This window comes from Pristis pectinata, chromosome 7 (assembly GCF_009764475.1).
Source record: "Pristis pectinata isolate sPriPec2 chromosome 7, sPriPec2.1.pri, whole genome shotgun sequence".
Classification (NCBI taxonomy): domain Eukaryota; kingdom Metazoa; phylum Chordata; class Chondrichthyes; order Rhinopristiformes; family Pristidae; genus Pristis; species Pristis pectinata.
This window is the reverse complement of record NC_067411.1, coordinates 27,878,375-27,890,825: the sequence shown is the minus strand read 5'-3', so window position 1 is coordinate 27,890,825 and position 12,451 is coordinate 27,878,375. Positions and strand designations below refer to the sequence as shown.

Sequence of the window (12,451 nt, the reverse complement as noted above, 5' to 3'; positions counted from 1 at the left end):
ATAGGGAGGATGTGCTCGTGCTGGAGAGAGTGCAGAGGAGGTTCACCAGGGTGTGGCCTGTATTGGAGAACTTTACTTATGGGGAGAGACTGGATAGGCTGGGCTTGTTTTCCCTGGAGTGAAGGAGGCTGAGGGGGGACCTGGCAGGGGTACATAAAATTATAAGAGGCATAGATAAGATAGGTAGTCAGAATCATTTTCCCATGGTTGGGGTAATAAAAACAAAAGGTTTAAGGTGAAAGGAAAGTTTTAAAGGGATTTGAGGGGAAAGTTAATTTTTTTGTAAACTCAGAAAGTAGTTGCTAGCTGGAACCCACTGGCAGAGGAAGTGGTGGAGTCAGATACAATGATTATGTTCAAGAGACATTTAGGCAGACACTTTAAATAGCAAAGATAAAAGGATACGGTCCTAATGCGGGCAAATGGGATTAGTGTCGATGGGCAAAAAAAAAATCAACAAGGACATGGTGGGCTGAAAGGCCCATTTCTTTGCTGTACAACTCTGTGACTCCGTGAAAACCGCTGTGATCTGGATTTGATGATTCTGCAGTCATCGCAAATTTAATTGGAATATAGCTCCAAATATATTAATAAGTCCACTGGATATGGGTTGTCACTGTAATTCCGCAGGTTCAAAAGGGAAACAAACCAGAGCCTGTCCTATTTGCCAATTTGTGAATTAATCAGCAACATAAAGCATGACACAAATGGCATAATCAAATATAAATGAGGGCAACGCATCAGCAGCAATTGTTTGTGACCCGATTTCAACATCAACTTCCTGGCTTGCAATATTCTTGTAGAACCAAGATACAGCCCTGAGTCTAAATGATTTTGACAGCAGGATTTTAACTGTCAAATCCTCTTTAGTAACAAGATGAGTGATGCTGATCACCAGTCAGAAACAACAGTGCACCTTAAACGTGAATGTGTTTGCTACTACAAACCACATATTTCTATGGTCTTGTTCTGCTCCAGGAAGATTACTAATATTCTTTCTTAAGAAACAGGCTGCATACCTGCATTATGCATATTGTTCAGAGTTCCTCCTGACTTGTTCCAGTGTGGCTTTGAACTTGCTACTGTGCTGTTGGTCACCCCTCCATTCTGTTCCAGGAGCTGCAAGAATTAATAACAATTACAACTGAGCTCTCTCAAATAAAATCCCAGCACATTCATGAAAGAACAATTCAGACACAATACAAAAAAAAGCAAAAATGCCGAGCCACTGACTGCAATTGAATCAGAGTAACCGCCAGCTCCACTCCAGACCAAAGAGGGCACCGCTGTGTTAGTACCACTCAAAGCTCAGCTTAGCACTCATAGGCAGGTCTGGCAGGATATCTATTTTGGCTCTAGTGCAGCATGTGCAGCTGACTGCAGCTTACCTGTTTCGCACTTACATTTAAATGTGGAAAATCTCCCTCAATTTCCAACGTTAAGTGTGAAAATGAACAGCCTCATTTATTTCAGGTGAGGTTCTACATTAATAAATTTTCTTAAGAAAATTTAAAATTTACCAACATATGAAACTATAAAGTAAATCTGTGTATCATAACCTGGAAAATTAATCCCAACAATGAAGGAAAACTCTCCTCAAATGAACCATCCCTCTCCCTTTAGCTAACTGGACTCCACAATCCTCCAAAACTACAAGGTTTTACAATAAAACCAACTCATCATTTACATAGTTTCTGATCAGTCCACTTTGCCCAATATAATCAGGGATTAAAACATCAATGTATTGCTTTAATAATTCAATCTCTCTTTTGATAAAGTAGGATCTGACTTGCTGCAAGTCACTGTATTTTTCCAAGGCTTTCCATTGGAAAAAATAACTATTGTACACAATTATAATTTGGCACAAAATAAGAAATGACAGAAAAGTGTTTATTCTTCCTGACTAGTAAATTATACTATATTCAAGCAGTTAAGCAGTTCCATCTCACCGAGATTGCAGATGTGAGCAATGCCAGCTTCTTCTACACATGACCGAGGAATGATTTAAAGACACACATTACCCACACTATTTATATCAGGATTAATTATATAATTTTGTGGCTCAGACAGGGCTTCAGGTTCAAACCAAAAAACACTTTTCTATTAAGTGAGGAAGGGAAAGAGAATAAGAGAACAAATGGAAGAGAGGTATTTCCACTCTGATGTAAAATGGTGCAGGTGTAACCTATGAGCTCTGCGTTTGGATGAACTGATGTCCACGAAAACATCACAAAACTTCACATCCTTTTGCTGTGGTTTTCTTTCTCAAAGCCCTTACTCCTGAAAACAGATTAAAAACTGGACCCCAAAGTCAACAGTTCTCTGAAGTGACGAAAAAAATGTCAAGAGGCCCAACTGAGGTATTTTAAGACAAAATAAACACTTTAAAGCTAGAAGTCAACACAGGTGATTGCAATTTACATGAATGATTTAGATAGAAGGTCAGAGCAAGATTTACCGAGTACGTCAGAGCTACAAACCCAAGTGGGATGCTAAGTCCGAAGAGACAAAATCTGGTTCACAAAGGGATAAAACAAGTTTGGAGAATCAAAAGCAGAAAATAGTGTAAACACTCAGGTCAGGCAACATCTATAGTGAGAGAGACGGTTAATATTTCAGTTCAATTAGCTTTCATCTGAACACAATAATTTCACATTTCCAACATTTGCAATATTTTACTTTGCAGACTGGTCAGGTGAGTGGCAGAAAGATGGGGGTTAAAGTAGAACGTGGGGAATTCGAGTTATTGGTAGGAAAAATTGGGCTGCAGGATATATGTTAAATGATGGAAAACTAGTATATGCTTGTGTACAGTGGAATAAGGAGAGAAGGCACATGAAATACAGGGAGTTGACATGTTGAAAAAGGAAGCAATTAATGAAAAATGGTATGTTAACCTTTATTGCAAAAGGATTGAAGAGCTAGAGCTTAGGTCCCTGTACCAAAGGATGGGCATTCCTGTCTTTGAGCAACAAACAATCTGCTGGAGGAACTCAGCAAGTCGAGCAGCAGCTATGGGAGAAAGGAACTGTTGACGATTCCCTTCCTCACACAGATGTTGCTTGACCTGCTGAGCTCTTCCAGCAGATCATTTGTTGCTCCAGATTCCAGCATCTGCAGTCTCTTGTGTCTCCATTCCTGCCTTGGAAGTGCTGCAACGTGGTTTATCAGATTGCTTTGTAAAATGGGTGGAGGTGGGGTGTGCTCGACGAGCAGCGCTGATGTTAACTCAGCAGAATCTGAAGAACAGGAGGTGATTCCTTTGAAACATGCAAAATTCCTAAAGCAATTGACATGGTTGTTACCAAGTGGCTGTTCTTCAGACAGGAGAGTTTGGATCCTGGGGCGATAAGGTCAGAGTACATAGTCAGCCCCTTAAGAGTGAGGTAAGGAATGTCTTTAATCGACAGTTGTACGTCATTCAAGGCCAATACTGACAAATGTTTGAGGGGTATATATTGTATATACACTATACACTAGTACTATACACTATACATTGAGTACAATACTGACAAGGTTCCCCATGGTAGGCTAATCCAGAAAGTCGTGAGGTATGAGATCCATGGAAATTTGGCTGCATGGATTCGGAATTGGCTTGCCCACAGAAGGCAGAGGGTGGTAGTAGATGGAGCAAATTCTGCCTGGAGGTTGGTGACTAGTGGTGCTCCACAGGGTTCTGTTCTGGGACCCCCTGCTTTTTTTTAAAATTTTTATTAATGACTTGGATGAGGAAGTGAAAGGGTGGGTTAGTAAGCATGCAGATGATAGAGGCTGGAGGCATTGTGGATAATGTAGAAGGTTGTCATAGATTACAAGAGGATATAAACAGGATGCAGATTTGGGCAGAGAAGTAGCAGATGGAGTTCAATCTGGAAAAGTGTGAAGTGATACACTTTGGAAGATCAAACTTGACGGCAGAGTACAGGATTAACGGCAGGATTCTTAGCAGTGCGGAGGAACAGAGGGATCTTGTGGTCCAAGTCCATAGATCCCTCACAGATGCCACGCAAGTTGATAGGGTGGTTAACAAGGCATATGGTGTGCTGGCCTTCATTAGTCAGGGGATTGAGTTCAAGAGTCATGAGGTAATGTTGCAGCTCTATAAAGCTCTGGTTAGACCACACTTAGAGTATTGTGTTCAATTCTGGTCAGCTGATTATAGGAAGGATGTGGAAGCTTTAGAGAGGGTGCAGAGGAGATTTACCAGGATGCTGCCTGGATTAGAGAACATGTCTTATGAGTCAGCTAGGACTTTTCTCTTTGGAGCAACGGAGGATGAGAGGCGACTTGATACAGGTGTATAAGATTATGAGAGGCAGAAATAGAATGGAAAGCCTTTTTCCCAAGGCAGCAATGGTCAATACCAGAGGACATCCGTTTAAGGTGAGTGGAGGAAAGTTTAGGGGAGATGTCAGAAGTAGGTATTTTTTTCTTTTTTTACACAGAGAGTGGTGGGTGCCCGGAATGCACTGCCAGGGGAGGTTGTAGAGGCTGTTTAAATAGGGACATCTAGAAGACTCTTATTTACGCACATGGATGTAAGAAAAATGGAGGGTTATGGGCTGTGTGGGAGGGAAGGGTTAGACTGATCATGTAGGTTTATATAGGTCAGCACAACATCATGGGCCAAGGGGCCCGTACTGTGCTGTACTGTCCTACATCCTATGGGAATCAAAGTTTATGGGGACTGACCTGGAACATAAATTAGAGCTGCAGAATCAGCAGTGACCTTCCTGCATGATAGAGCAGCCTCCCAGGCCTGATCCTGCTTCACATTACGATGTTCCCCAGGAAGCTCTAAGGCTACAGAAAAGCATCAGAATGTATTAGGAAATGAACTTCGTCTCTGCTTGGAAGTACATTGAGGCAAAATGAACAAGTGACAGATTGTGAACAAAAAAAATCCTATGTAGTAGTCCTCACATATGCACAGCATTATGGAATGTTAGTCAGAATTTCAAAGTACATAAACAATCCTTTCCTATGATTAACAAAAACATTTTGTTAAATTTTATCTTCCTAAAATACAATGAAGAAAGGAAAATGAACATTAATGCAAGTGAGCGGGACGCACTGACAGCCGACAGCTGTGAGCTATTAGCTGTTTGGACTCAGTTTATCTCAGATGTCCGTGCACGCTCAGCCTGATGTGGAAGTCCAAGATAAGCCTGAGGTCAGGCGCCAGCAGTGGAGCACTGGTGGCTGAGGAGAGAGGCCAAACTTATACCAGGGAACAACAAACAATCTGCTTTGGAACTCAGTGGGTCGAGCACCTGTGGGAGGAAAGGAATTGTCGACAGAATGCCAATGTAAATGATCCAGGAACTCAATTTCTTTGAAGTTAATGATCACTACAGTTTTATGGCAACGCAGGACTAACTTAGTCTGCCAGGTGCAACTGCTGTTGCTTTCCTCTCTCTACATGAATTTTAACATCAAAAGATAACCAAATCAAGAAGTAAAGTGATGCAATGCATCAGGCCTACATCAGGGAAGGTTTGTGTACATCAGCAATCCCCATAGATTTATGTAAGGTCCCTAACTCTGTGGGGAAAGGTACATGCAGTTAAATGTTTCTAACAGAAAAATGTAAAACCAGTGATTTTGACAGCAGCAAGCTGTCAGAGGCCATCAAGGCATTCAGGAAGCATGGACTTAACAACAAGCCACCCAAGGCCTCATCACCACCAGCACCCACTACCTCATCAGACATCTTTCAGCTGCAGAGGGTCAATTTGATAGGCGTCCACGTCTGGAAAAGGCAGGTGTCCACAAGCGCACTGCAGACAGTGTCAGGTCCAGCACAATCTGGTCCAATGGTTATAACCTGTTGAATCTAATTACTGGTTAGACAGAGTGGTGGGTGCCTGGAATACACTGCCGGGGTGGTGGTGGTGGTGGTGGAGGCAAATACGATAGAGGCATTTAAGCAACTTTTAGATAGGCATATGAATGTGCAGAGAATGCAGGGATATGGACCATGTGCAGGCAAAAGGGATTAATTTAGTTCGGCACCATTAGCTTAATTAGTTCAGCACAACATCATGGGCCGAAGGGCCTGTTCCTGTGCTGCTCTGTTCTATTGTTAAGCGCCTCTCACTTGCTATAAGAACACAAATGAGCAATCAGCTCAAGAAATTCCAGATGTCTTTAAATAATGATTAAATATTAAATAATGGCTATTTAAATGCAATTTTGTTGGACCTACTAAGCCACTGCCAATTTTCAAGATTCATTAAGCAAAAATAAGCTATTAATTAACTTCTGGAACACCAAAAGAGTGGAACAAATGATGAATAAATAAAAAGTAATAAATCTGATTCTGGGAGAGATGAGTTTATCACTGTCATAACCTGGTACAGGGATCATGCACAGTGTGAGACATCAAAGGTATAGAATGAGAGGAAATCAATATACCTGAGAACAAGCATTTGGTTCACAGTCACATAAAGAGAGATGAGAAACACAATGGGGCACACAGATCATTGCACCTTTCTTGTTACCACAAATACCAGACTCAAGTGAAAAGAGTCAGCAGTGCATACTGTGGACAGCTCAGTTTTAATCATTACTGGCCAACAGAATGCCAATGTAGATGATCCAGGAACTCTATTTCTTTAAAGTTAATGGTCGCTACAGTTTTATAGCAACCTAGGACCAACAGAGTCCTCCAGGTGCAACTGCTGTTGCTTTCCTCTTTCTACGTGAATTTTAACATCAAAAAATAACCACATCGAGAAATGAAGTGATGCAATGCATTTAGACTCTATTATTCATATTGGGTCCTGAATTCAAATCACAGTTTCTAAAATAGAATGAGCCTCTAACTTACAACTTTTAGACAAGTTTCTTACTTCTGTAATTGGAGACTTAAGATTAATATTCCTGGCGGCAGCAATCTCCTGCAGTTGATTCACAATCTCAGTGATAGTCATTCGCTCTTTAGGATTTATCTTCATCATATTACCTACAGCAATAAAGGGAAGAGAAAATACAGATCATCATACTCCAGAGTGATAGAGATATACAGCAGGGAAACAGGCCCTTCAGCCCCTCGAGTCTGTGCCAACTAACAGCCACCCATTTAAACACATCCTACATTAATCCGATTTTTTATTTTTCCCCACACTCATCATTAACTTTCCCCAGATTCTGTCCATTCATCTACACACTGGGGGCAATTAACAGAGATCAATTAACCTTCCATTCACACGAGTTTGATATATAGGAAGAAACTGGAGCACCTGGGGGAATCCACATGGTTACAGGGAGAATGTACAAACTCCATGCAGACAGCACCCGAGATCAGGATTGAACCCAGGTCTCCCGTGCTGCAAGGCAGCATCTCTACCAGCTGCGCCACTGTGCTGCTCAATCTTCCACTATTAAGTGTTTTACGTTTAAAGAAGTGATTAAAACATTGTACTTGGACCAATTCCAATTCCCTCTCCCCAACCCACTGAAATGTTAGCTATTTGAAATAAGGAATCACGACTTTTAAGAAAATAAAAACAAACGCATGTATACCTTTCCCATTATATTTCATTGTGCCTCACACCCATGAATAATTTTGAAACAGTCTACAATTATGCAGCCAAATATGATACATTTTATAGTCAGTTCCTATAACAGCTATGAGGCAATGAGCAGAAATCAACTTCATTTTACTTTTAACAGTACAGCACTCATTCAGAACTATACTGAAGTTCAGCCTCGATTGTGTGAACCACATCTTGAGAACAACCAAGCCGCATAATTAGCGCAGACCAATGTGATATTGCATCAGAACATTTGTCTCCATAAGCCATCTCAATTTGTTTAAGTCAACATCAGTAAAAAAAAACAAAGGCTTATTTTCGTACTTTTACGTCCTATACATTGTAGCCAGGTCACTTAGTCCGGTTCCAATACCTCCTGTAACAAACAAAGCACTAGAACTGCAGTACTCCATAACCCCATCAAAGGCACTGGTAAGTCTGCCAACAAGGTAGAGTAAAGCAGCCAGCCCATGCTATCCACAGTCTTCAGCAGCAGAATTTTTTTTGAAGAAACACCTAACATGGCAGATAGGGATGATTGTTGTGTCCACAATCAAAATTAACATAGTAAGTTTTTGCAGAAGAGATTAACAAAGAATGCACAAAATTTTAGGTAAACCTTTTTGTTTAGAGGAAGGGAATCAATTGGTTGTTCCATAATTGGCAAAAAGCAACAATCTGCTCTGCAAAGCTCTGTACTGGTTCCTCAGCCTTTGACTACACACTCAAGACTTGACGAAGGAAAGTAGTTATTATCCAGTTTCACAGATAACTCCATATTAGGGGGCATAGCAAGGTGTATGGAGGAGAACAGCTAGTTTCAGAGGTTCAGAAAAAGACTGAGTGGGGAAATCTACGGCACATGGAGTTCACCAGAGGGAGTATGGGTTACCCATTCTACATCTGTTTTCTGAGAGACTGGAAGCTGTGAGAGACCATCACCAGCACTAACCCAACAGAAAAGGCAGACAATCCATGGCTAACAGGACAGATTAAAGATAGCACAATGGCACAGCAGATAACACTGCTGCCAAAGAGCTCCAGTGACCTGGGTTCATTTCTAACCTTCAATCCTGTCTGCGTGGAGTTTGCACGTTCTCCCTGTGACAGCGTGGGTTTTCTCCTGGTGCTCTGGTTTCCTCCCACATTCCAAAGATTTGCAGCTTAATTGGCTGCTATAAACTATTCCTGGTGGAAGGTGGCAGGAAATCAGCAGGGTGTCAATGGGTACACGATAGAGAACAGTTTACAAGGAAATAAGTGGGGGAAATGGGTTTGATGGAAATCGTCTGAGAGCTGCCATAGATTCAATGGGCCAATGGTCTTCTTCTGTGTCACAAGGAAATGTGAGTGGAAAAGGCTCATGAAATTGTCAGAAATAGCTGTGGGCCCGAGAATTGGCAGCCTTCAAAGCACAGTACAGGAGGACCAAGAAACGAATTGATTAATGGAAGAAAAGCAAGGAATGGCAATGAACGGTTCTTCGTCAGGTTGGCAGACCCTGACTAGTGGGTTGGTGCTTGGGTCCCAGCTATTCATTCACAGTGGATGAAAAACATTTCTCTAACCTTCCCTCTTGCTCTTTTGACAACCATCTTAAACCTGTGTATGCTATTCACCATCCCACCACTCCGTGTCCAAAGTTTGTTGACGGAATCCATTTTACATCGTTTCTTCTTACTTAATACATCTTAAACCTTTATAACGTTGAACACATCAATTAAAACTTCCCTTATCTTCACAGCGCTAAGCAATCAATTTCACCATTTTGAAGTCATCTCTCATAACTGGCATCAATTTAATGAATTTCCTCTGTATGTTCTCTCAAGTGCAGAGCTCAAAATTGGACACAACACTCATCCGAGGCCTAACAAGAGCCTTACATAGGTTTAGCTTCACCTTCTTGTTTTTGTACATGGCTATGGATAACAGGATGTTTCATGATTTGATTCAGTAATTTGTTTTTTTTCAATAATGGATGTCAAGCAATTCAGAGAAAAGGCAAGTAAGGAAATATGATAATATCATGATCTGACTGAATAGCTCAAGGGACTGAATGTCCCAATCATCATCCTGTAGCGTCCAATGTGTTGTGCACTCCCAGAAGAGGACAAAAGTTCAGGAAAATTCCCAATCACTATACAGTGTAGTATGAAAAAATATTTCACCAGCAGACTTAGAAAATCCATTAACTTACAGGAAGCAGCATAGTGTTGTAAACAATTACACAACAGTAATTCACATTTAGATTACTAAAAATACCTTCAGCTAAAAGTTAACCTCTCCTCGATTAATCAACTCAACTGGACTGCCCATGTTCAAGTAGGAGTAGTCATACCTTTATCTATCTGATTATATGCCTGCTGTTGCTGCCCTTCCCACCTCTAAACCATTCTCCACAGACTTACTCTGGACTTTTTCCTCATCCTTTTGGTGACCTGTAGCATATCATCCACAGACATGGAGTCAACTTCCATGCATATGCCGGCAACACCCAATCCATTCATCATCTACGTGCTGCTCAACTGCTCATTCAGTCTGGTCTTGAGTGAACCATCATTTCTTCCAGTTAAACAAAGGGAAGGCCGTACCTGCCGTCTTCAGTCCCATGCCAGAAACTCTATACCTGTCAATCATCTCCAGCCGCAGCAGGAAGTAGACATTTTGCAAAAAGTCTACTCTCGAATGGAGGCCTCTTCACCTGGACTGTCTGCATAGCCTCTGTTCTATCAACTCCGACTGCTCTATATTTGCCCGGATGTAGCAAAAGCATTCACATACTGCTGAAGTTCTCTCAAGTTTCTCCACCACCCTTCTACTTGATCAAACAATTGGATACCCTTCCTAAATCTGCTCCTTTTGTGCCCAGCAATTGTGATGTGCCTCAACATCTTGTAAATGAATATAAAAATGATGTTTTTCCTTTGAATTCTGTGATTATATTTTTAAGGTCAAACTCTGTATATTAAATGTCAATTTTTGCTCACGGGAGTATTCCTTTTATTTTTATTATATTCTTCAGCAATGAGTGAACATCATGGCTTCCAGTTATTCCTGGCACTAAGCAAGTAAAAGCATCTCCACCGGAGGATTAATGTCAATGACACCACTTCCCCCAACCAGTCCTGGAGATCATTGCTGCAAAATTAGTAATCTAAAATTCATTGTCGAGAAACCTGTTGGTATACTTTACATAATTAACCTGAACATTACACAACGATGCTGTATAGCTTGCATTCAATACTTACGAATGAGATCATGAAAAACTGTGTATTTTGTATCATCCGCAGGGATAGAATACTTTCCATTCACTATTCCAAGTTTAGCGCCATCTTCAAATGGATGCTGCTTAAAGCATAACAGGTATAGAATGCAACCCAGAGCCTAAGGAAAGTTACAACATAGATGTTAAAGAAACACCTGTATGTCAGTTAGAGAAGAAAAAAAAATCAACATTCATTGTCCCTTTTGTCATTGTATCTTTCCTTCCTTCTCCCTGTTACTCACCTTCCCTTTGGCACTTACCTCCCTCCCCTAAATCACTACATCTTGTTTGTCAGTCCTGATGAGGTCAATGACCTGAAACATCAACTCTATTTTTTTCTCCACAGTTGCTGCCTAATACTTTTAATTTTGTAATTGGTAGACCAAGTATGAATCTTGTTTCCTGCCTGGTTTCTCTAGTAGTGCAACTGGAATCTGAACAGATGGCACCATGATCATTCCAACAACAAAACAAGTTTGTGTATTGACTGCTGGTGATACTTTTTCTTCAATTTACAATGAAGTGTATGTCAGTACGTCTCAAACTAACACTTCAGTGGAACAGAAGTCATCAGCCAAGTGTAATAACCACAAAAACATTTTGACTACAGAAAGGCACTCACTGAGCACTCAAGCTGCTAATACAAGGCCAAATAAGATTACCTTGTACTAGTGGTGCTTTACTTCTATCACAGCAGGTCCATACTTTTGGTATGTTTTAAACTTTTATGGTAATATTTGGATCTGTTCAACAACTTTCAAAATTGACCATAAAAATTTGCATTCCTAGCACAAGAAACTTCAGGTCCACAGTTCTCAATATATCAGTGGAGTCCGATACACGGGAGTGCCGCCCTCACTATTACATCAGGATGCAGCAAACCAGCTGGTTATTTAGATAACATTACATTAATGTGTAGTCTGAGCAAAATCCTTATCTTCAGAAAATTGAGGGCAAAATAAGAACCATAAAGTTGTAATTTACTTAAAGTGCCTGAAGATAACTTCAAACAACAGAAGGAAAGTTGGTTTCCATAATGCTTTTCTGTTGATGGACGTATTGGGTCTAATTGGTAAATTGTTTTGTTATTACAAAGTACTTCATAACATACATACCCAAATATCTTGTTTTTCATTGATTGGATAATTGGAATAAAGGTCTATTATCTCCGGTGTCCTGTACATTGGTGTTGTATTTCGTGTAATCTGTTTTTTCAAAGAAACACAAAGAATCTTTTTACACCAATTATTCATTAGGGTAGGATGGAAGTATATTTTGTTCCATTGTGAACACTCTTTACAATATGTTCCCATTATTACTGCACACAGAAAGGGAGTGAGAAAACCCAAGCAGGAAATTAACAATGGTAACCGAAAAGCAAACAGTGATATCAACCAGGGGATTTCAAATAAATGAAACTAAAACAGTTATGAAGAGATTTCTGGAATATTAGCATGGAAACCTAGAGATTTTTTACAAAGAGTTTATTATCCCTTGGGTAGGGACATTTAACCTTGATCAGCAAATCATTCACAGCAATTGCAGGCAGTGGAAAAGTGGATGTCAACTGTCAACAGGATGAAACAAGCGCAGAGATAATCTTAAATTTACCGTGTGTGGGGTGGGGTGGGGTGGAAGTATAATAAAA

General features: G+C 40.5%; 1 protein-coding gene across 1 annotated transcript in view; it reads right to left on the bottom strand.

Moving 5' to 3' along the window:
* gak (cyclin G associated kinase) overlaps positions 1 to 12,451 on the bottom strand; it is an 87,330-nt gene that overhangs the window by 51,371 nt on the left and 23,508 nt on the right. The window contains 4 exon segments of the mRNA XM_052019892.1: positions 1,020 to 1,119; positions 6,855 to 6,967; positions 10,787 to 10,922; positions 11,919 to 12,008. Of these exon segments, the coding sequence (XP_051875852.1) occupies positions 1,020 to 1,119; positions 6,855 to 6,967; positions 10,787 to 10,922; positions 11,919 to 12,008 (439 nt within the window).